Here is a 25176-nt window from a genome sequence, read left to right as displayed (position 1 = left end):
CCACCACGGGGATGTCCCTTGAAAGAGGCGGCCTTCCCTCTCCACTTACGTTCTTCTTGAAGCCAAAGTAGGCACCGATGAAGGTCAGGGGCACCGAGATGCAGAACCACAGGGCCAGGATGGCCACCAGCGTGCCGAAGGGGATGGCTGCCGAGGAGCCCTCGCCCCAGAGGATCAGGTTTATGATGAAGAAGTCGGCGAACATGATGCTGAAAGACACGACAGGTTCCGGGTGAAACTCTGCCCGGCCCCGCCCACGGCAGCAGCAGACGCGTCCCCAACACTCGCACCTACAGACCTACCAGTGACTGACAGCGCGCTCGGGATGCAGGTGTGAGCGCAGACCCGCCCGGAGCGGCCAGCCGTGCTGCTGGAATCCGCCCCGTGCCCCCCCACAGGGCTCCCAGCACCCTCGGGCTACTGCTGTTTGGGTTTCCACCCGCCACGCGCTCTTCCCGCGGGCTGCCAAGTCCTTAGGGAATCTCCACAGGGGAGTCACAGCTACGTGGGCTGTGGGCTGAAAACCAAGAGAATAGAGACAAGGAAAAAAGAATGCAGGTCTTGAATTAAAGACGAGATTGGTACTGCTATAAGGAAGCCTCTCTCTCGCCTCTAAATTCCTTTTTAAATCCAGGAACAAAGTTACTACTATCGAAGGCACTTGCTGTACCTACTACACTCGCCCTACCAGGTGTTCTTTGACAGAAAAGGCCGTGGCAGACGTGAGTAAGCGAGGACGCTTCTTTCCCTGGTGAAGCCAATTCCCCCTCCCGCCTCCCTTCGGCCGGCTCTTGAGCACTCCACCGGCGAGCACCTGCTTTCATGGGCGGGATGAGAGGGTTTACTAGGACAGGGACGACCAGAAATTTGAAAGCAGCAGCAACTCTTTCGAAAGGGGTAAACTCTGTGAAGCCCACAGAGGAGGGAGGCCCCTGCTCAGTGACGTGCTGGCTGGGGCCATCCTGTCCAGAGGTCCAGGCCTTTTCTTTTCTTTCTTTTTTTTTTTTGCTTTTTTTGCCACACCCTGTGGTGCTCAGGGTGTACTCCCGGCTCTGCAGTCAGCAATGACTCCTGGCGGTGCTTGGGGGACCACTTGGGGTGCCGGGGACCAAACCGGGGCTGGCGACATGCAAGGCAAACGCCCTCCCCGCTGGACTACGGCTCCGGCCCCTCGGTCAGAACCTTGACCGCAGCCCGGCAAAAGGACAGGCCAGACAGGTAAAGGGAGTGTGCTGGAATGCGCTACCCCTGAACCTCAATCAGGAAGGACACTGTAACTCTGTAATTCATGGTGATTCAATTAAAAGAACAAAGAAACAGGAAAAAAAATTAACAAAATAACAGGCCAACTTCTACACAGGAAGAAACAGACCTTCTCCCCCCCCAGAGAAGGCATATGGCAGTTACTCTGCAAGTGTTAAGACTCCCTCCACTCTTGTTCATGTTGGGAGGGCCACACCTGTAGGTGTACTCCTGGCTCTGTTCCTGGGTCCATCCTGGCAGTGCCTGGGGGACTCGCCCGGTCCCAGGGGACGAAAGTGAGCTGGCGCTAAGAAAGGCCTGTGCCTTCACCCTGTGCCATCTCTTCTGCCCTCCACTCTTTTTTAAAAAATTAGATTTTTCTCAGGAGCGTGGTTTAAAGGCGTGGGTTAAGCATGTGACTGAAAATCTTGGGGAGAGAAAAAAATATGATACGCCATGACAGAAACTTCCACTTACCCAGGACAAAGGAATGATGTCAATAAAACGTTCGTTTTCCACTTTTCTCCTCCAAAGGCTGTGAAGGAAAACAAAAGCAGTGAAATACACAGAACAACCCAAAGATTTTTTTTTTTTTTTTTGGTTTCCGAGCCACACTGGCGATGCTCAGGGGCCACTCCCGGCTCTGCATTCAGGAGTCACTATTGGTGGTGCTCAGGGGACGCTATGGGGTGCCAGTGATGGAACCCAGGTGGGCCGCGTACAAGGCAAGTGCTCTCACTGTCCTGTCACTCCGGCCCACCCCAAGGAGCCCCAGGGTGGGACTGGACAAGCCCTCCTGCAGGCTGCAAGGCCATGGTGCCCCCACCTGGCCACGCCATGGCCACCTGAGGCGCTCCCGGCAGGCCAACCGGAAGGACCTCACCGTGGCATAACGGAAACCTGTCCAGGAGCCCCGAGGCCAGGCCCACTCTGCCTTTCACTCTGCCTGCGGGTTACGGCAACAAACGGAACATTCTCAGGCAGTTTCCATCAGCAGCAGTGGACGGAGACGAGCCGCTGGCGGAAACGTCATGGAACGGAAAACCTGGCATGTGGCCGGGACCCTTCCACGGTGACCCCAGATGGGCAAGGTCCCCCAGTACTGGTGTCTGCAGTCGTGAGGGTGACAGTGTCTGACACCAGAACGTCAGACCCCGAGACGACAGTTCCTGGCGTTCCCCGTTCCTCACACAAACAGGCGGAGGACACGCCTGTGCCGTGCTCCGGGCCAAGGGAGAGGAACTCTCGGTTCTGGGGCTGAAGGTGAAACTGGCCCAGAGCGGCAATCAGTTTTGGCTTTTGGAAAAAAACCCAAAACAAAAGTTTTAGCATGGCTGAAGCCTGGGTAAGTACCACTTGCCTTGAAAAAGATAAAAGAAAAAAGGGCGGGAGAGGGGGGCCAACCCTTTACATACAATCTGAACCCCCAACTGTCTCCGGTAAGAGACTTGAGAAACCACATCTGAATTTAATTCAAGTCTAATAAAGTGTCAAGAAGCCTTTGCCGACACCCGGCAGCAACAGCGAGTTCGTAGGCCGTCGACCCCCCTCCACGTCCTCCTGGCCGACACGCCGGAGCGGCAGAGGGCAAGTCGGGGCGCGGGGGCACCACACCGCAGTGCCCAGGGCCGACTGCTGGCCCTGCACTCGGGGGTCGCTCCTGTTAGGGCCCAGGGGCCGTGTGAGGTGCGGGGGATGAGCCCGGGTGGTCCTTGTGCCGGCCAGTGCCCTGCTGTCCTACACAGGGGAGGGGAGAGGGCGTAGACCGGACTCCGGCGGAGGCAGGACAGGGCAAGTGGGGGAGCCAGCGGCGGCACACCGGGTGAGAAAGGGGGAGCGCGCGGGCCGGGGTCTGCCCTCTCTGACCACCCTTCAGCACAGGCTCTCACGGAGACGCGCACGCACTGCACGCACCGCCCACCCCGTCCAGACGGGGGGACGTGCCGAGGCCGGGAGAAGCAGCCTCGAGCCGGGGCTGGCCCGGCCTGCCTCATGACAAGCAACCCCTGCTGGACCCCGGGCGCCCGAGCTCGGCCGTCTGCCTGGCACCTGAGACCCTGCCCACGAGGTCTCAGGACCCGCGGGCAGTGAGTGGACCGCTCGAGAGACAGCGATGCCCGTCACAGACCCCGGGGGCTCCTCGCCAACACGGGCCCACCCCGCGCCCCACCCGCCCACAGCCCCTGCTCCCAGGGTGGCCGCCGCAGTGCCAGGCCCGGCTGAGGCGGGGCGGGCAGGGGTGCGAGTGGCGGTGGGGTCTCACTTACACTTGTAGAACCTGGCGGCCACGTAGCCCGCAGGCGTGCCCAGCAGCACCCAGAGGACCACAGCGCAGGTCATCAGAGCACCTCGGTTGGCAGGGGACAGGAAGCCCAGGCACGCGAAGACTGGAAGACAGGAAGTCACGGTCACGGGGACAAGGACAGGAAGTCAGACGCTCACGGGGACGGGCTGTACCAGGGGCTGACGCGAGAAACAAGCACACCTGGAGACACGCAGCCCCGCCCCCCCGACACAAGGCCACCCAGACTCAGGCTGGACGGCCTCAGAGGACCCCGTCACCACGCCCTGGCCAGCCGCGTGCAAGGCCAGTGCCCTCCCGCTGTGCTGTTCCAAGCGCAGTGCCGCCGGCCGCGCCTGCCTGCCACGCTCCCCCACACTCACACAGCGTCACGAACGTCATGATGAGAATCTGCGTCCCCGAGCCCAGGAAGACGGAGAGCAGCATCCCTTTCCTGGGTGGCCGGAAGATGTCGCCGTGCACGAGCTTCCAGCCAAACTCCTCCTGGGCATCTTCCTGCGAGGCAGAGGGAACCGCGGACAATCACGGGGGAGCACCAGGACAGACAGACAGAGAGACAGAGAGACAGAGAGACAGACGGCCTGTTCACTGCTGACAGTGCGGGCACTTTCAAAATGTTAAAGCCCAAAAATGGTGTCAATAGAAACAGTTCGAGGAACCGAAGCCCCGAGAGTCTGGCTTTGGCCAGAGGAGAGCCCAGGGGGTTTGGTTTCAGCTCCTGGGCCACACGGGGCGATGCTCAGGGCTTACTCCCGGCTCTCGTGTCCCGGGATCACTCCTGGGCGGGCTCGGGGGGGCCACAGGGGGTGCTGGGACTGCATCTGGGTACAAAGTAAGCGCCCCTCCTGCTGGGCTGTTGCTCCGGCCCTTCTTGGACTCTTTTTTTTTTGTTTGTTTTTGGGTCACACCCAGAGATGCTCAGGGGTTACTCCTGGCTCTGCACTCAGGAATTACCCTTGGCAGTGCTTGGGGGACCATACGGGATGCTGGGGATCGAACCCAGGTCGGCCACATGCAAGGCAAATGCCCTCCCCGCTGTGCTATTGCTCCGGCCCCTTCTTGACTCTTTTTAAAGGATTACTGTGCTCCAGTGCTCAAGAAGAGCTGGTTTGGTTCCGACCCAAAGGCACTGTGACACCCAGTTAGTTCTGGTGGGTCCAGCCTCTAGCACAGTCCAACGTGGGCCCTGGTTTTCAGTCCTGTGCCCTGAGGGCACTGCCCCTGGGGCACGTCCCTGAGGCAAAACTTCTTCAATTTGCCGGTGGGCCACACCCGGCTGTGCCTGTGGGGGCGACGGACCCTCTCCGGGTTAACAGTCTGTTTGGCTCCTGGCACCAGCTCAGGGCTGGGGAGGAGGGCAGTGCCCAGGCGCAGAGCCAGGGCTCCCGCCAGACAGCGCCAGCCCCGGTCCCACGAGCGAGCGAGCGAGCGCCCAGGCCGGGGACCCTCGACGTGTCTGAGAACAAGAATTCAAGCAAACGGGCAGGGGCAAGAGACCCTGAGAGCTGCCACGGAGGAGCGGGTGGTCGAGGAAGAGGAGGGAAGCGAAGGCTGGCCGAGGGAGCAGCTCAGCCCACCCGACTGCCAACCAGGGCACCTCAAAGCTCTAAAGGAGGGGCCGGAGCACAGGCACAGCAGGGAGGGCATTTGCCTTGCATGTGGCTGGCCCGGGTTTGGTCCCCGGCATCCCATATGGTCCCCAAGGCCCCGTCAGGAATAACTCCTGAGTGCAGAGCCAGGAGTCACCCTGAGCATCGCTGGGTGTGACCCCCCAAAAAAAAATAAAATAAAAAGTGATTTTTTAAAAAAAAATTGAAAGGAGGGCTGGAGTGATAGCACAGCGGGTAGGGCTTTTGCTTTGCACGCGGCCGACCCAGGTTCAAATCCCAGCATCCCATATGGTCCCCTAAGCACCACCAGGGGTAATTCCTGAGTGCATGAGCCAGGAGTGACCCCTGTGCATCGTCAGGTGTGACCCAAAAAAGCAAAAATAAATAAATAAATAAAATAAAAATAAAAAATAAAATTAAAAAAAATATTAAAAGGAAAAAAAGAAAAGAAAATGCAAATCCAAGACAGCTTTTGAGACGCCAACTCTACCTCGGGCTCCTTAGACTTTATCCAGACAGAGCCAAGGCAGGGAGAGCACAGCGGAGAGGGCACCTGCCCTGCTGACCCGGGTTCGATCCCTGGCTCCCCCGTGGTTCCTGGAGCCCCCAGGAGTGACGCCTGAGCACAGAGCTAGGAGTTGCTAACCCCTGAGCACTGCTGGGTATGGCCCCAAAACCCAAATCAACAACAACAAGAAGAAAGCAAGGCAGCTGGAAGAACGAGCCCGCCGTGCACGCACCGTGGAGTCCATCTGGTTGTATCTGGCGATGTCCTTGTGCAGCGTCCGCAGCATGATCATGGCCACCATTCCCGACAGGAAGAGGACGATGACCAGGGAATTCATGATGCTGTAGAGACAGACACACGAGCCAGAGTTATCTGTAGCTTGATTCTCGAAGAGGTGTGTGGTTTGGGGCCACACCCAGCAAGGTCTCAGGGGTTAGACCTGGGGGTGCAAAGACTGTATGTGTGCGGAGGATCCCACCTGGGGCAGCTGCACGCACGGCAAACGCCCGGCCCCCAGCCCGCAGTCAACATCCTTCAACAGCCACGACTCCCACTGTGCGGGCCCCGAGAGTCCCCGAGCACACTCCGCTCAGCACAGTGGCCGGGAGTCCAGGTGGAGGCTCGGTGGCCCAGAGTTGCCTCCCCCGGCCAGCCGAAGGTGATGGATGAGTGAAGGAGGGAGGGGGAGGAGGAACAGAGCCCCAGGCTGAGCAGTCAGGGACCTTTTGTCGCTGCTCCCCCCCTCCTCACAGCTGCATCCCCGTACAGCGCCGTCTTCCTGCCTCTCTGCAAGGAGGACACTGCTCGGGGCCGGAGGGAGAGCAGCGGGGAGGGCGTCTGCCTTATGCGTGACAGACCCGGGTTCAGTTCCCGGCATGCCTTATGGTCCCCTGAGCACCGTCAGGAGTAATTCCTGAGTGCAGAGCCAGATAAAACGCGCGAGCATTGCTGGGTGTGACCCAAAAGGGCAAATAAATAAATTTAAAACAAAAAGTAGTTCTGGAAAAAAAAAAAAGGACATTGCTAAACCATATAAAGGACATAAAGGAAAGAGAAAAGCAATATAGGATTATTAGAGCCTGATGGAATTGGGTATGTCCTAGGAGCACTGTTGTGGGAGTAACTCAATAAATGCAAACCCCCTGTGGGAGGAGCAAGGACAAACCAATGTTATGTAACAAGTGTCACAGATCACAAGCATCGATCGGCCGAGCGGGAAAGGAGTGTGACCGCACAGCGGCCAGCATTCGAGGGAAGCTCCGAGCCAGGCCCTGACTGCTTTGAGGATTCTCCTGGGGCAGAGAGAAAAGGGCTCTTCTCTCCCTCTGGTTCCCGTCACCCGCGGCGGCGCCACGCCAAAGCCAGGAGCCAAGTACGCCGACTCGAGGGGGCGCGGCCTCTTACCTGAACCACTGGATGTGGGTGTGGGGCATGGACTCCAGGATGTAGTCCCACCGCGACGCCCACCTGATGTTCTTGTCTTCCTGCAGGGGCGAGAAGCAGAAACTAAGCACATAAAGCGTTCTAAGACCTCCTCGTAGAACCTGACCCGCAGCATCGGCAAAAGCAATTTTCTTTTTCCCTTTTTTGGGGGAGGGGGTCACACCCAGCAACGCTCAGTGGTTACTCCTGGCCCTGCACTCAGGAATTACTCCTGGCGGTGCTTGGGGGACTATGTGGAATACTGGGGATTGAACCTGGGTCAGCAGCGTGCAAGGCAAAAGCCCTCCCCACTGTACTATCCCTCCGGCCCCTCAAGAAAAGCAACTTTCAATGATCCTAACTTCATTAATAATAGCACTGTAGCTCTGCCGTCCCGTTGCTCATCAATTTGCTCGAGCGGGCACCAGTAATGTCTCCATTGTGAGACTTGTTGTTACTGTTTTTGGCATATCGAACATGCCACGGGGAGCTTGCCAGGCTCTGCCGTGCGGGCGGGATTCTCTCGGCAGCTTGCCGGGCTCTCCGAGAGGGATGGAGGAATCAAACCTGGGTCGGCCGTGTGCAAGGCAAACCCCTATCTGCTGTGCTATCGCTCCAGCCCACTTCCTGAGATGCAGGAAGCGGAGATTTATGCAAGTCCCAAGAAAATCAGAATGAAATGAAGTAGGTAAGTGAAAAAAACAACAAAGGATTTCTGGAAGTCTAATACTTGTTATTTTCATTTGTTTGTTCCTGGGCTATGCCCGGCGATGCTCAGGGCTTACTCCTGGCGGTGCTCGGGGGAGCCCATGGGGTGCTGGGGAGTGAAGCAGGTGGGCCGTGTGCCGGGCAGGTGCCCACTGTGCCGTCTCTCCGCCCCAATACTTGAACTTTAAAAAGTTTTGCTTTAAATCATAACAAAATGTTTTAAAAATGCAAATAGGAAATGAGCGGCATCATTTGCTTTGCTCCAGTGGCGTCTCTGTCCCAGGAGACACCGGCCGGGCCAGCGGGCCCACAGCGGGCTCTGGGAGCTGCTGCCCACCCTCCGCTCACGGCACCCAGGAAGGAGATTTCGCTGCTCTCAGAAGCGCTCGGCGTGGAGCGCGACCACCCCGCCAGGCCGTCACACCAAGGAGGAAGGCTCCCTCGGGGCTCAGACAAGGAACCTTCATTTTCCGCCCAAGAAAGTCCCTGAAGAAAACCCTCCCAGTTCCGCAAGAATCACCGAGAATCACCGGTCACACGGAAAGGCTCCAGCTACTCAGACTTGAGTGGTGGGGGCCAGAGCGGTAGGACGGCGGATCGGGCGCTTGCCTTACAAAGGGCCAACCCTGGTCCTACCCCGGATCCCATATGGTCCCCTGCGCACCACCAGAATAATCCCTGAGCACTGCTGGTATGGCCCCCAAACAAACCAATAAAAAAAAACCACACACACACACAAAAAAAAAAACCCTTGTGTTTTCCCAGAGACCCAGTATCTTTTTTTTTTTTTTTTTGATGATTTACTTGTTTTGAGAGAAAAAAAAAAGTCTCTTGCCCGCACGCCTGGCTGTCTTCCCCGGGTCCCTCGGAAGGGATGGGCTCCAGCTTCCCTCCCCACCCCGAGCAGAGCTCCCAGCGGCCGAAGACCACCGGAACCTAGCTACAGCCATGCCCGAGGCCCCTCTCCACACGTTCGGACAGGCCTCACGCATGAAGGTACCAGGAGAAGAACCCAGGTGTGTGTAATTCCATCAACAGCACCCAGAGACTTAAAATCGAGTTCCCAGAAGCGATATCTTGTAGCCTACTTCTCCCTCTGGGAGAAACTGGCAAGCTTTTGAGAGTTTCCTGCCCACATGGGACAGCCTTGCAAGCTTCCCATGGTGTAGTCATATGCTAAAGTCAGTAACAAGCTGGATCCCATTCCCCTGACCCTCGTTGGGAGGGCCAAGTCAAGAGAGACTTATAAGATCTCAGGGAAAGGACGAATGGAGAGGTTACTGAGCCCGCTCAAGAAATCGACAATTAACAGGGATTTCATGATTCATGATACTTGTTCTGCATTTTTTTTTTGGCGGGGGGGAAGGCAGGGCCACACCGATGCTCAGGGGTTCCTCCTAGCTCTGCACTCAGGAATCACTCCTGGCGGTGCTCAGGGGACCACGTGGAGAACCAGAGAGATGACTGAACCCAGGTCGCCGGCCGTGCAAGGTAAACGCCCTGCCCTACCCGCTGTCCTATCGCTCGGGCCCGAGGCACTGGGCCAGTGACCTTTCCCCGCCCGCCCTGTCCTCTGCACCAGGCCTTCGCCTCCTGTCTTACTGGCAGCAGTTCCGCTGACACTGAGTCAGGCTTCATTTTCCCCATTTCTCACATTTCCTTTCCCTGAAGTTCGGAGTGTGGTTTACGTTGCCTGGCCACAGCGACAAATTAGTCCCCACACCAGCTCATGTGAAAACGTAGGGGTGGGGGCCCGGAGCAATAGTACAACGGGAAGGGTGCTTGCCCTGCACACGGCCGCTCCAGGTTCAATCCCTGGCGTCCCCTAGGGTCCCAAGGGGAGCCCTGCCAGGAGTGATTCCTCCGTGGAGAGACAGGACTAACTCCTGAACATCGCTGAGTGTGACCCAAAAAGCCAAACCAAACAAGAAAGTGTAAGGGTTTGGGGCCAGAGCGGGAGTACAGCAGAGAGGGCGCTGGCTCTGCACACAGCCAACCAGGTTCGACCCCCGGCCTCCCTGAGCTGACCAGGAGCGATCCCGGAATGCAGAGCGGGGAGTATGCCCTGAGCACGCTGAGTGTGGCCCAAAAAGCCACACAAGTGAGAAGTGCGCGTGTCTGATAACTCAGTCATGGCTGCTTTCGGTCAGCTGTGCACGGCCTGCTCACCTGGAAGCTGACGGAGTACGTGTAGGCGATCTTGATCTCGCCAGACGCCTTGTTGCTTATGTCCATGGGGGGTCCCGTGCAGTCGGGCTTGTCCACGTGGGTGTGTTTGTAGCTGTGGGAACAGCGAGAGGCTGGTAAGGTGCAGGTTCTCAGTGCGGGACCAGGGAAGGTCAGAGGCTCCCGACGCCTCTCGCCACAGGGCTGGGAGTCAGGAGCAAACCCACACGGGATGCCCGAGGGGCAGGTGACACGTTCCTTAGAAAATAATAAACTCAGTTACGGTGCAGGGGCACAAGATGATCACTCAAAATTAGAAACGAACTTCTCAGATGCATGGCACCTGGGAACACTGAAGGCTCTGCAGACACGGCAGGGCGCCGAGGCACGAGCACGAGCACTCCTGCACGAGCACTCCTGCACGAGCGGGTCTCAAAGGCTTCGGAGGCGCCACCTGAGAGGCGTCGTGGACAAGACACGACCAGCAGAGCGGGCGCCGATGGCTGGCCACACGCTGGCACTGACCAGCTTCCCGGGCCCCTGCGAGGCCCAGTGGAAGGCAGGGCGGCGGGAAAGGCGCCTCTGCAGTTTCCCTGCTCCCCACCCCTGGGCGAGGCCCAGTGAGACGCACCCGAGAAGCCAGCAGAGCATGCTGGGACCCCGGAGAGCGGGAAAGGCCCTCAGGGGCTCCCCACCCACTCCACAGTCGTCCCGTCACCTGCTCGGGGACTTACCTTTTGGGTTCGAGCTTTGCAGCCACGAGTCTTGCGCCCATGGACCCAGTCTCAACAACGTGGTAGTGGATTTTGATGTCAACGTGGTTGAAGATGTAGAAAGTGTCTCTCTCGTGGAATTCTGACTGTGGGACAGGAGGGAGTGAGGACGTCAGCATCACGACTCGTCCTAACAGAGACCCGTCAAAAGAGGGCCGGAGGGCGCGCCTCGAGGAGGGGCTGGCCGAGCTGGGCTGAATCCTGGGCACTGCCCTGGGCCCAGCACCCAGGGGGTGACCCTCGAGCAGAGGCAAGAGGAAGCCCTGGGCACCGCCAGCTATGACCCCCCAGACAAAAATAAAGCAGTAAGAATTTTAAGAGAATTGAACAAAAAATTTTGAAAAAGAACTTTCTGGAGTCACAAAAATTTGGAAAATTCAGCCTGAGACAAAAATTTAGTCCTTCCCTATAAACATACTTTAAGTCTCGGGGTTTTTTTTTTTTTTTTCGATTTTGGTTTTTGGTCTGACTTGCTCAGGGTTTTATCCCTGGCTCAGCACTCAGGAATTTCTCCTCACAGTGGAGACCGACGCAGGACACCAGGGGTGAGACTCGGGCGGGGCGCGTGCCGTAACTAGAGCACTCTCCAGCCCCTGAAAGCCAGGCTTAGATTATTAAAGAGTCAAAAATTAACTGACTACAAATTACACTCTCAAATGTAAGTTTTCATTCCGATATAGGAATCCCTCTAATATTTCCCAGTTCTTCTCAGAACACAACTAAACCTTAGAATCGTACACATCACGGGCGCGGGGACGTGGCTCAGTGGTCAAGCCGTGCCGTGCGTGTGTGCGAGCTGGGCTAGATCTCCAGCACTGATGTCCATGTTAGGGTCATGCTGAATTTTTCCATACCTGAGTAATGTTTCTGAAAGTTGGAAACTTCAGATGCAATCATAACCCCAAATTATTCAAAGGCGCCTGGCCTCTCCTCTCACAGGAACCAGCTTCCTGGGCGAACTACGCTAGCCTCAAACCAGGTTACACGCATGTGGAGATGGGTTTCGGGGTTACGGAGACTCCCCAGAGGGTTACAGAGATCTGGACCTTTGCATGTAGGAGGGCCAAACCCTGGGGCCACATGGGACCCTGAGTGACCCAGCTCACAGCTGGAGATGTCCCCCCGGCCAAAGAGATTTGAGTCTATTCCGAACAGGCTGATTTAATCATAAAGCATCACCCTACTATGTAACCCAAACAACTGTGAGTGCCTTCAGCAGGTGTAGGTACCACCGAGTCACCACTCTGGCCGGCTCTCACTGTCTCACAGGCGTGTGAGCTGCTCTCAGCACTCCACTATTGACATCTCCAGACTTGCTCTGTGAGTCTCTGTTCCCGCACAGAACAGAGTCCCGCCGATTAGTACCGTGCTCGACATGTAACAGACGTACTCGGTAAACACAGCACTAACTTTGAACTATTTCAGTTCTAGAGTTAAACCTGCAGATTGCCCATCGGGTTCAATCAGCAATCTAAGCAGTTATACTCTGGAACATCTGCATGTCCCCATGACATGATTAGAATGAAAAGCTGATCAAGGACTAACCAGTCGGGCCCTTCAGTCCCCGCGCAGGGTTTCTAAGAGCCTCAGCAGAGCTCGGACAGACTCACGCTAATGACGCAGGCATCCTTGGCGTGGCCTTTGTCTGTGATGTAGCAGCCAATGGGGAAGCCGGGATTGCAGAACTTCTGCCCGTCCTCCACGTCGTAGCACCAGGTCACAGGCATGTTATCCACGATCCTTCGTACAGAAAAGGGTTAGGAATCGCCGCTACGACTGGACTCACCACTCAAATCTGTTAGCAGCTGTTTCACTCAGGGCGCCCCAGAGGGGGGTGGGTGAGAGCCCTCCCCGCCCCAAGGGACCCAGCCCCGGCAGCCGGAAACCTCCAGAACCCACCCGCCGCCCTGCTCGTGGCCGCTCTCCACATGCTCGGGCCGAGCCTCACCCCCAGGTGAACCTTTCCCTGGACACTTCACAGGACACACCCAACCCATAGCCCAAGAGCACCGCACATCTGATGGGGTTCAAAGCAGGAGGCAACCAAACTGAGAGGGAAATATTAAATTATTTCGGTTCTGCTTTGGAGCGGGGGTTGGGGTTCGGGATGGAAACACCCGGAATGTGGTGGTGGGAGGATGTCATGGTGGTGGATTGGTGTTTGAATATTAAATGTAACCAAATACTGTGAACTACTTTATAAAATAAAAAAAATTAAAAAAAGAATCTGTTAGCAGTTGGTGAAATTCCAATGTCTATATATTCCTACTGACAAATGTATTTCCTGAGAAACAGCACTGTGTCTAAATTTGGTAAACTTTTGTGAAAATTAAAGTGTCTTTAAAGCTCTAAATGCATGGAGGAAAGTTGTTTTATCAAGTAACTTATGGCAACTGTTAATTTAACGGTGTCGTTAGGCACCTGGGCATGAATCACCTCCAGCAGGGCACTCCAGCTCGAAACAGCAATTTCAATCCTTCTTTGAAGGCTTATAAAACAGTATGAGGGGGAGAATGTTTTTCTATTACCAAAGTAATTCAACGCAAAAGAGGGTGAAAAAAAAAATGAAGAAGAAAAAGAAGAAAGACCCACTCAAGGGCCAGGTGAAAAAGCAACAGCCGTAATATTCTCTATTAAAACTGTGCCTCTGCCACATCTGAAACAGCAGTTCCCTCAAATTTACAGTGAAAAAGAATCTTCATTTTCACAACAAGGGTGAGAGCAAGGAGCCAGGCTCCGCAGCAGCGGGCGGGCTGGTGCAGGCCTGAGATCCGGACCCGGCACGGCCCGCCCAGGGCTGCCGCATTCGGAGACGACACCCCAGGCTGTGTTTTATTTGTTAATTAATCTATGCCTTAGGAAGTCAACTTATGGCTCTCCACGCACCCAATGTGAACATTAATGGCCCAATAAAACAGGCCTCGTCACATTTAAATGCCATTTAATATTACCCAATATGCCCAACGTCAGAGACAGCTTCACTATTAAAAGTTGCTTATTATTCGAAGCAGCAGGCTAGTAGTCCCCACAAAAAGACTACAGAATATGAGAAGCACCCGAGTAATGCTCTACCAAATAAATAATTCAGATTTCTAGAGGCCTAAAGAGTTAGTTAATTGCTTTAATATTTCAGAAAGAGGATAAAGTTCAATTAATCTGCCAGCAGCATATTAATTATAGTCTCTTACGGTACCTGTATCAGAGAAAGTACTACATAAAAATTATCACACTAGTTATAAAAAAAGCAATTAGTGGCAATTGAGGTATCTTAAGCATGCATCCTGGTTTACACAATCTATGTATTTTTCCTGGAAATAGGAAAAACATTAAAAACTGTCACAACTCAGAAGGCACAGGGATCACGGCGCTGTTTCGCAAGTGGCTCAAACCAGGGTTCGATCCCCAACACCACAAGCCCACCAGGAATGACCCTTGAGCGCCCCCTGGAGTGATCCCTGAGCACAGTGCCAGGAGTCAGCCCTGAGCACTGCTGGATGTGGTCAACCCCACTCGCCATGGGCACTTGGGCAGGACGTGGGCGGGGCGGTGAGGCACCACGGCGCAGGAAGGGGAGATCACTGTGTCACCATGTACTCCAAGACCGTAAGTGCCATCACTATCGTGAACACATTGCCTTAGCTACAATAAATGAAAAATAGACAACCGCCTCAAGCGCTTAGAAATAACTGGGAGAAAGCGGGAAGAATACTGTTTTCCATTATTACCAGGCTGTGAGAACAGTAGTTATCTGAATTATCTCCTTAACACATTTTAAAGTCAAATTTTCAACCTGAGGGAATAGGAAGGGATGTTGAGAAAGGTTTCAGAAAGTCTAACGGCTCGTCGAAACCCCACTCTGAGGTCTCCTTCCACCAATCACCTCTGTCTTCCCCCAGCTCCATTCGCAACACTTGTTTCAATAAATTTTACTTGCTAATAACTCATTTCCCAAATCAATTCCCAGTTTCTGATCAGAACAAAACATCCCATATGGTCACAATTACACTCAGAAAACTACACCCTAAAGCAAAGGAACCTGACACTTAAGTTATTCCATATAATTTTAACATATGTAAACTCTGACTCTCTCAGGAGGGTTTTGAATTTTTCACTTCCCTCTGACAGCTCCCTGGACTCTGGAGTTCAGTTCTGATGAGACAAAATATCTTCAAAGATCCCTTTCTGGGGCTGGAGCGACAGTACAGTGGGTAGGGCGTTTGCCCTGTACGCAGCCGACCCAGGTTCGATTCCCAGGATCCCATAAGGTCTGAGCACTTATGGGAGCACTGCCAGGGGTAATTCCTGAGTGCAGAGCCAGGAGTGACCCCTGTGCATCATCCGGTGTGACCCAAAAAGAAAAAGAAAAAAAGAAAAAAAAATTTAAAAAAATCCCTTTCTGTCCAACCAACTAGTTCTATGATACTGAGAATCTTAAGAACCCTAATGAGTGACATGAAATCTACCTTTATCAATAAACTGTCACAAAGATTTGGGAACTTAGGTAAGGAGAGTATAATCCCAAACCTGTAGGTGAAGGGAAAAGCATTCTGGTGCTAGTACTGAAACATTTGTCCAAAACAAAAAAGAGATAAAAAAAAATACTGGGGCCAGAGTAACAGGACAGCGGGGAGCGTGCTCGCCCTGCACAGAGCCCAGCTGGTTCTATCCCAGCACCCCACGGAGTCCCCGAGCACTGCCAGGAGTGAGTCCTGAGTGCAAAGCCAGGATAAGTCTGAGCACCACCAGGTGTGGCCCCCAAATAAACAAACAAAGATAAAACAAACCCATCAGTATCAATACTGCAGACAACAATGTCCAAGAGGGGAGGAGAGAGAGAGGAGAAAAGCCCCTGCCACAGAGGTAGGCCGGGGATGGAGAGGGGGTGGCCGGAGGGGCCTGGGGACACTGGTGCTGGGAACGCACACTGATGGAGGGGCGGGCGCTGGAGACCGTGTGACTGAAACCCACCCACGAACCGATCTGTAATGGTCTACCTCACAGCGGTTCAATTAGAAAGACAGAGCACCACCCGACTCAAGAATCACAGCTGGGGAGGGTCAGGCCCGAGAGCAGAGGAAGAGGAAGAAGCCGCCTGCCTCACACGTGGCCAAGCCAGGTTCAATCCTCAGCACAGCAGAGGGCCCCTGAGCCCAGAGTCAGGAGGAAGCTCTGAGCACTGCAGGGTGTGGGCCGAAACAGAAGGCTAGAGCACAGGTTAAGAAAAAGTACGCCATTCACAATGAAACTCCCTGAGAGAACATTAGACGTCTACAGGGCTTTTTCAGATATCGACAGGCTCACGGTTACCCGAAGATTAAAGGGTCTATAACGTATGTTTAAGGTCAAGTCATAAGTTTTCTGAAATAAGTCAAGGACAGAAGTATACCCAACTAACGTTTCGGATGAATGCATCACTGTGAATCAACATTTTCCAAACATACAGTGGGCTGACTTGAGAGCCTGGATATTTTGCTTGCAGAACCAGAATGGAAACCGTAAGCTTTTATAATTCTGCTATAAAATTATTATTTATCAGCACTTTTCCAGTTTATTTTTTAAGGATAATAGTTGAAGTTTGCAACTGGTAACACTTGTCACAAACTGCTTAGTGCAACGTGGACAATGAACTTCCAAAACACTGGAAAAGAACTGCCACGTAACCCAGTGATACCAATTCTTGGCATCTATCTCCAAAACACGGAAACATTCATTCCAAAGGGCATGTGCTCACCTGTAGTCATCACCATTTAGTACAATAGCCCAGACACGGAAACAACCCAAATACCCCACTACGCGGGGCAGGAGCGATAGCACAGTGGGTAGGGCGTTTGCCTTGCACGAGGCCGACCCGGGTTCGATTCCCAGCATCCCATATGGTCCCCTGAACACCACCAGGGGTAATTCCTGAATATAGAGCCAGGAGTGACCCCTGTGCATCACCGGGTGTGACCCCCCCCAAAAAAAAGCAAACACCCCACTACACATGAAAGGATCAAGAAGCTGTGATATACATACACAGTGGAACACTATGCAGCTCTAAGAAAGAACAAAGTCATGTAATTTGCCATGACATGGATGGAACTAGAGGCATTGATGCTGAGTGAGATCAGACAGAGGAAAGGGACAGGTACACAATGACCTCACTTATCAGTGACTTTTTTTTTTCTGCTTTTTTGGTCACATCTGGCAATGCACAGGGGTAGCTCCTGGCTCTGCACTCAGGAATTACCCCTGGCGGTGCTCAGGTACTCAGGGGACCATAGGATGCTGGGAATCGAACCCGGAAATGCCCTACCCGCTGTGCTATGCCCGTCCAGCTGTGCTATCCGTCCAGCCCCACTTATCTGTGATTACGCAGCAAGGTCACACCACTTGATTAGTTAGGCCAAAGGGAACTAATCCATGTATTAGTATGTAGAGGCGGGATGGAGAGAGAAGGGCTTTGGAATCCTTGCAGAGGGAGGGAGGTACCCTGGCGGTAAGTGTGGTGAATATGTATGTGGAAACCATCACTAACAACCATTAACAATGTTGCAAATTGCAGTATTGTGATCACAGTACTGTAAATCACAGAACCTCAATTTTAGACATTAAAATTGAAAACTCATCTTTTTTTTGGCTTGTTTTCGTTGTGGGGCCACACCTGGTGATGTTCAGGTGTTACTCCTGGACCTGCACTCAGGAATCGCCCCGGGGGACGACGTGGGATGCCAGAGATCAAGGCCAGGTTTGTTGCATGCAAGGCAAACACCCTACGGCCAGTGTATCACTCTGGCCCAAACTGGTATCAGTTTGTAGAATAAAAATCTTAAGAGCAAAATATTTCTATTTGTATATATGTAAATTTTCAGTTTTGAATTTCTGTAGAATTGTCTATATTATACATGTATTATGGTATGGTTGCAAGCACTGTTCAGACAGATACAGTTTGATTCTTTTCTCTGCCAGAAACAAATAAACAAAAAACCCAAATTATTTGCTAAATCTTACTATTTCAAATTGGTTTTCTTCTTGTTATGCAACACCTACGAAGGACAGCTGACTGTCTGCTCACCCCCTCTGAGGCAAGAACAGGACACAGGCCACTGTGGGCAAAAGGATCCGGGAGAGTGACGGAGCCTTCGAGAAATGTGGGCTTAGAGACTCTTTTCAGACACTGTGCTGATGGTTCTGTGACTGTGTAAACTGTTTCTTGATTACAGGACAAACTGGTAGACGCCACATGTGTTTAAAACAACAGACTACAACAGAGTGTGCCTTCTGGAAAGAAGGTACTGCTTATCAAAGAGAAACTGTTAATTCTCTTTTCCCTGGGTTTACAGCTCAAGTACAAAGGAACGAGTGAAGTGAAGGGAACCAGGTCCTCCCTGAGCGCGTGAGTGCGCGCCTCCTGATGGACGGAGAAGGGACTCCGTGCGCAAGCAGAACCAGGACCACAGCAGCCCCAGTGAGGAAAGGTCCGTTAGTCAGCCTCAGAAACCCTCTACGAGGAGGCCACTGCCCATTCTACACTGGTCAGTATTCCGCAGCACGAAGGAGGCAGTGCGTGCAGTAGACGAGCTTCGCCCCGCAGAGGGACACGCCTGGAACCCGTGCCCGCAGCTCACCAGTGGTGCTGGTAGTTGAGCAACATGCTTTTCTTCAGGAACTCCAGCTTCTGCTTGTCGTCGGCTTTCTCAGTGTGGTACGTCTTTGTACACACAAGCTTGCAGACCTCCTTTTTATTAAATATGAACTGCATGAGAATAAAGCGAAACAGCAAGTTAAGGAAGAAAGGAAAGAATCCAGGCGCTCCACACCATGCGCACTGGTCTCATGAGCTGCTGTAGTCCAGTGACACTGATCATCTTTAAGTTCCTCAACACGGATTCACGTTTCCGTCTCCTCGTTTCTCTACAACCCTTAAGCCACGAGGTTTTTCTTTTAATGAGTAACAGCTTTGGCTACGGACCATTTCATCAGCGTCGACCGGGATCACCCGCCTTTTACCATCATTGAGAGTGAAGAGTGGGAGAGCGCCCCCCACCCCGTAAAGCCGACAGGAAGTCCAGAGACTGTCCAGGAAATGACACCGCCGACGGGGGGAGGGGGGGCGGCGTCTGCCCACGTGCTCCTCAGTAGCGAGCGGCCGGGGATGGTGTAGCGCCAGGGCAGACCCCATGGCAGACCCCAGACTGTGACGGTGTAGGAAAGTTGGGTCTGGGGTCTGAAACCAGACCCAGGGATCCTTCTCACCCGCATGCGGAGACACTGTCAATTTTCAGGCTCCCGTTTATTTGAAGGCTGAGACAAACGGCAGAGTTGAAACTTTGCAGAACAAAGTTAAGAGACAATGTGTCCAAACTTGGAGCACAGGACTGAAAGTCCATGTGTGTAAAGTATGATCTGAAACATGCTCTAGCAAACTGATGGACAACGGGATGACAGTGACAGTGACAGGGCCCACGTAGAGTTGAGTTTGAAAACTTTATTTTCCTAGCTCTTTGGTATGCTGAACTAATTATAAACTTCATAACTGGATGGTTTTTATTTTATTTTATTATTTTTTTTTTCTTTTTGGGTCACACCTGGCGATGCACAGGGGTTACTCCTGGCTCATGCACTCAGGAATTACCCCTGGCGGTGCTCAGGGGACCATATGGGATGCTGGGAATCGAACCCAGGTCAGCCTCATGCAAGGCAAACTCCCTTCCCGCTGTGCTATCGCTCCAGCCCCATAACTGGATGGTTTTTAAAATTAAACTCTAGTTAGAAACAAACTACAACCTGTGCCTACGTCACTTCTAGGCAATTCATTCTTGGGAACATCATTTGCTACAAGCCCGAAGCCCTCTGCGGAGCAGCCGCTGACTTGGGAATGGTTGGGGTCCCTCCTGCCGCCCCCCACAGAGCTCAGTCTGGCCACACTGCCCACCCCCCCCCCCCCCCCCCCCCCGCACACAGCAATGTTCGTGCCATTTCACAACATTTTAACCTTATGGACGTGAGAGTGCAAAATGAGGAGGTAAGTTCCCCAGCATTCCGAATGGTCCCCCAAAGCACTGCTAGGAGTGGCCCCTGACCACAGTCGGGAGCAAGCCGTAAGCAGGCTGGGTGTGACCCCAATCCTTATCATCATCATCATAATCTGTCACACTTAAGCGCTGGGGAGAAATGATCTGATTATGCCCGCCGCGCCCGCTCCCCTCAGCCCACACGCCTTCAGATCCTCTGCACCAGGGACTCAAGCCCAGGACACCTTCAAGTCCTCGGGGGAAATTTTTCTTTTTAATTTACTGTCACCTGAAGGGTAGAAAGTCTCAAATTAAAGTATGTGAGGAGGGCTGGAGCGATAGCACAGCGGGGAGGGCGTTTGCCTTGCACGCAGCCAACCCAGGTTTGATCCCCGGCATCCCATATGGTCCCCCTGAGCACCGCCAGGAGTGATTCCTGAGTGCAACGTCAGGAGTAACCCCTGTTGCATCGCAGGCTGTGACCCCCCAAAAAAAACCCAAAAAAACTGCAGCCTCGTCGTGGATGAAACCTGAGCATTTGTGCCTTTGCTCCTGGTGCTGCAGGGGAAGGGGAGCACTGGCGGGAGGGAGGCGGCTGGAGGGTCTGGTGGGCGCGGGCTCAGGGATGCGGAGCTGAGTGAGGAAGCGGAGGCAGCTAACTGTGGGGTGCGAGCAGGGAAGGGACAAAGGTGAAGGCGGAACCCAGAGGGAGACCGTGGCTGGGGGGTAATTCTCGGGCCACGCTACAGGCACTGAGATGAACGTAAATGAACGTGCTCACACGGACAGACGCTGAGAGAGTTCTAGGGAGCCCGCGCAGGGCAGAACACACGAAAACATAAAGACGTAGATCAAATGGACAGCGACATGCTTGGGGCTCCAGGGACCGTCTTGGGAGCGGCCGCGGCGCTGCCAAGCGGCACCGGAGGGGAGAGAGAGGAGCGTCTCATTTTCTTTCCTCTGTGCCATTTAATTTTTTTTCACAGAAAGAGACCGTCATCCTTCGCACAGCAGGAGAGCAGATACAAAATGAATCAGGGATATGCAACTCGGAAGAACAAAAGGCTGCAGAGATCAGGATGTACAAGGGAGAGGCTGGGCGGGGCGGACACTCGCTGACCAGGGCACCGTGCACTGGGCTGTTTGGCTGAAATGACGTCCAGAAAAATGAATCAAAAAGATGCTCCAAATATATGTTCGATGACCAAAATAGAAAGGTTAACATTCCCTAGGCCCCAGGGGTGTGTCCAAATAGCACCACATTTGCTACTTGAGAAAAAAAAAATCTCTGACTACCACCCCCAAGGGAATGGGAGCCGAGGGCAGGGCAGGGGAGCCAGGCTGTCCCGGGCCCCTCAGTAAGGCGGGGTGGGGGGTGCCAATGCCCTTTTGATCACTACCAAGAATGTGATTACTGGTTTTAAAACTGTTTAAGACTGACTGATCCAGGACATACTGTAAGGTGGAGAGGGACCTGCTAAATTCTAACTTGCAAGAGTTTCTGGATGCGGATGTGTCAGAGAAACTAATTCCTTCTCAGCGGTGAGAATCAAGTTATCTCGGGCTTTTTTTGTTGGGGAGAGAGAGGAGAGAGAGAGAGAGAGAGAGAGAGAGAGAGAGAGAGAGAGAGAGAGAGAGAGAGAGAGAGAGAGAGAGAGAGAGAGAGAGAGAGAGAGACACACAGCCAAGAAACTGAGTGCAAACCTTATATGGTGATGGTTCAATTCTTTCTCCAAATAACACCTGGCCAAGATTTTCAGACGGGCGTTTTCCTTCTGATGCTTGGCAAAAATCAAACCTGAGGGAAGAGAACGTGAGTTTGCAAACAGAAGCGAAACCAGTGGAGCATCAAACCTCATTACCCTGCGTGCAGAGCAGGCACCCCACTGCTCCGTGCCAGCTAAACTCCATCCACCTTCCTCCAAAGCAACAGTGCCTGGAATTGGGCTTTTGTTGACTTGTTAAGTTTACAATTTTTTTTTTGCCGCATTATGATTTTTTAACCATTTTGTTGCTGTGCCCTGTACCCAGCATCGCAACAGACACCTCCCCTCCCCCCTCACCCCCTCCCCCCTGTGTCCTGAGCCCTGAGCCGTCCAGACAACAGGACCTACTGTCCAGCCCGGCAATCCAATTCTCATGTATTTTCCGAGCGAATCCTGCACGACCCATTTCCATTTGCTTGAATCCTCTAGCCCAAATATTTACTTGGGAACATTGTGGAGAGCTGCCAGATCTCCACCTTTCCCTCATCTGAGCCGCCGCCGCTACTGGTGAGGGTCACCTCCCCTCGGCAGGCTGGGCCCCTTAGAACGGGAAACCGAGGAGATGCCCTGGAGCGTCTGCGCGGTAAGGCCGGAGAGCCCAAACCGTGGGTCAGTCCCATCTGTGTGAATCTGGCGGCCCCAGGATCAGGGATGCAGGGCTGTGTCCAAGCGCATACACACACTGCACGCACACCCCCACCCCACAGCTGCAGGCGCACATACCATTAGAGACCAATTTTATTATTATTATTTTTGCTTTTGGGCCACATCGAGCAGGAGGGACCATATGGGATGCGAGGAATCGAACCCAGGTCAGTGACATATAAGGAAGGCAAATGCTCCACCCGCTGCACTATCGCTCCATTAAACCAGAGGGAAGGGCACCTGCGGTGGAGAGGGCCGGCCACTGTGAGGACCACAGGCCAGGTTTCGCAGAGGAAGACAAATTTAGGCGACAAAAAACCAGGGCGAGGGGCCGGAGCGATAGTACACAGGGAGGGCACTTGCTTTGCACGCAGCTGACCCAGGTTCGATCCCCGACAGCCCACACGGTTCCCCGAGCACCACCAGGAGTGATTCCTGAGCGCAGAGCCAGGAGTGACTGCTGGGTGTGACACAGAAACCAACAAAAAGACTGAGCAGCCGTGTAGAGAGAAACACTACAGAAAGGGGGGCGGGGGAATCAAACAGAAATGTCTGAAACGACTCCACTCAAACACAAACGGAGGGGCTGCACCACAGCGCCTAGAGCACGAGCATCCGGACCCGGCTCAGACCCCAGCTCCACACGGTCCCGAGCGTCAGGGAGGCGGCCTGACGGGCCCTCGCACACAATCACGGGCCTGGTCAGCTGGGAAGCACCGGTGGGCCCCCGGGTCTCTCGCACACCGAGAGACCCCCGTGTCCCCCCACACCCCAAGTGTACGAATGCTTCACACATTAGAACGTGCCGCCTAAAAGCGCAGAGGAGCAGGCTGCACAGGAGCCGCGTCTGAGGGCGGTCTGTGCTCACCAGCAGAGTCAGCCCTGCTCGATCCCGGGACCATGCACAGCCCTGCAGCCCCGGCCTCTCCCCCAGGCCCTTACGCACGGGATTCCCGTAACCAGACACGCCAAACGGGGGAGTGGCAGCACAGCGGGGCAGGCATCTGCCTTGCATGTGGCCAATCCCTGGCATCCCATATGGTCCCCGAGCACCACCAGGACTGATTCCTGCGTGCAGAGCAAAGACTAACCCCTGGGCATCGCCACGTGTGACCCAAAAGAGTGAAACAGGGGCCGGAGCCATAGTACAGCAGGTAAGGCACTTGCCTTGCACGCGGCTAACCTGGGTTTGATCCCCAGCATCCCATACGGAGTGACTCCCGAGTGCAGAGCCGGGAGTAAGCCCCGAGCATTGCCCCGAAACAAACAAAAAATGTAGAACAAGGTCAGGTTTGGGGACACTTTCGTTTTCAGGTGTTTGGGCTTACTCCTAGGCAAAACTCGGGGACTGGTCCGGCGATGCACTTTGGGGGTGAGGAATGGGGCCACAACCAGAGCTGGGTTGGGGGCAAGAGAGTTGGCACAGCAGGTAGGGTGTCTGCCTTGCACATGGCTGACCCGGGTTTGAGCCCAGCATCCCATGTGGTCTGCTGAGCACCACCAGGAGTGACTCCCAAGTACAGAATTATGCGTGACCCCTGAGCACTGCCAGATGTGGCCAGAAACCACGAGGGGAAAAAAAAAAATCAGAGCTGGGAACTAAAGCCAGGTCTCCTGGTCTCTTGCATGCACTTCAGCCCTTTGAGCGGTCTCCCTGGCCCCTCACGATGGGGATTCATCCAGCCACGGGAAAGAAAGATTGCCACTGCTTTAGTCTTCCGCAAAGCAACGCAAGAAAAGAGAGCATCTTACATGTGAGCTCTATCTTAGGGGAAAAAGGGAAAATGACCAGAACAGAAAAGCCCTTTACGAAGTATTAGGAGGGCCAGGGGGACGGCTCAAAGGGCTGGAGGGCCACGGTCAGTCTCCAGCACCGCACGGTCCCTGCCCTGCCAGCTGGACTCTCTGGGGCCCCGGGGAGCTGCTGGGAGGCGGCAATCTTCACCGCGTCCCAGGATGCCATGAATCTAAGCCAGGCCCCAGGCGTGCACAGTGGGGCCCCTCCACCAGGGGCATCCCCGCCCAAGCCCTGTACATTCAAAAAACAAAACCAAAACCAAAAAAAAACAAGGGCTGGTGGGAAGGACCATCTGCTTTGCACGTGGCCGACCTGGGTTCGATCCCTGGCGTTCCCTGATTCCCCGAGCACCACCAGGAGTGATTCCTGTGTGCAGAGCCAGCAGAAACCCTTGAGCACTGCTGGATATGGTCCAAAAACCAAACCAAAACAAACAACAAAACACAATCCAAAACAACAACAAAACAACCAAATACCAAAAAAAAAAAAAAAAAAACCCTGAAATGTATCTGTACTGTAGAAAAAGTCAAGTTCCACGTGCAGAAACTCTGACGTCATACATTTCTCGAGAAACCCCAAGCTGAAAGACTTACGCTGTGTATTCGTAAGGAAGAACAGATTCCACGGAGTCAAGCCTGTTCACAAAGAGCTCGATTTCTGCCTGGAAAGGAGGAAACAGAGGATTAAAACACAGCGCCCGGGGAGGGGGCAGTTCAGGGGTGCTTACAGGGGCAGTGCTGGCCGCGGGCTCGGGAGGGCCTCTGCTACCCCCCCACCTTCATCTTCAGAGCAGCGCGCCTCTCCAGCGTGCTCTGAAGTGCTTTTAAGTGATACAAATCTAAAATATTCAGGAAGGCACTTTAATCACTTACCACATCAATACGAATGCTTTTGGGGGGAGGGGTGGCGGAGCGTCACGGGTGGTGCCAGCCTTCAAACCCAGGGACGTTCCTGGCCCTCGACTCTCTTTTAAAATTGGATTTTAAAGCTCACTATTTCATCCTGCTGTGATTAACTTTTTATTTTTTTAAGTTGTTTTGGTTTTGAGGTCACACCCGGTGGTGCTGAGAGGGGGATAGCACCTGGCGGGGCTCGGGGGCCAGCTGGGGTGCCGGGCATCAACCGGGGCTGGTGGTGGCCGTGTGCACAGCAAGCACCCTCCCCGCTGCACAATCTCTCCAGCCCCAAAATCTTACTTTAATAATACTATCGGGGGAGTGTGGAGCGCCAGTGATTGAACAGG

At 53.9% G+C, this 25176-nt stretch overlaps 1 protein-coding gene across 1 annotated transcript in view; it reads right to left on the bottom strand.

Annotated features, from left to right (window-relative positions):
* Positions 1 to 25176, bottom strand: part of TM9SF2 (transmembrane 9 superfamily member 2) — a 46532-nt gene that overhangs the window by 6782 nt on the left and 14574 nt on the right. Inside the window, exons 2-13 of the mRNA XM_004614064.2 lie at positions 24527 to 24594; positions 21429 to 21522; positions 18339 to 18466; positions 12342 to 12471; positions 10693 to 10817; positions 9962 to 10073; positions 7067 to 7146; positions 5895 to 6003; positions 3907 to 4039; positions 3510 to 3629; positions 1720 to 1777; positions 50 to 209 (exon numbers count right to left, since the gene is read on the bottom strand). Coding sequence (XP_004614121.2) covers positions 50 to 209; positions 1720 to 1777; positions 3510 to 3629; positions 3907 to 4039; positions 5895 to 6003; positions 7067 to 7146; positions 9962 to 10073; positions 10693 to 10817; positions 12342 to 12471; positions 18339 to 18466; positions 21429 to 21522; positions 24527 to 24594 — 1317 coding nt within the window. The remainder of the gene's footprint in view (positions 1 to 49; positions 210 to 1719; positions 1778 to 3509; positions 3630 to 3906; positions 4040 to 5894; positions 6004 to 7066; positions 7147 to 9961; positions 10074 to 10692; positions 10818 to 12341; positions 12472 to 18338; positions 18467 to 21428; positions 21523 to 24526; positions 24595 to 25176) is intronic.

The sequence above is a fragment of the Sorex araneus genome, chromosome 1 (genome assembly GCF_027595985.1).
Source record: "Sorex araneus isolate mSorAra2 chromosome 1, mSorAra2.pri, whole genome shotgun sequence".
Lineage (NCBI taxonomy): Eukaryota > Metazoa > Chordata > Mammalia > Eulipotyphla > Soricidae > Sorex > Sorex araneus.
Note: the sequence above shows the minus strand (reverse complement) of the source record. Positions and strands in the feature narration are given on the sequence as shown.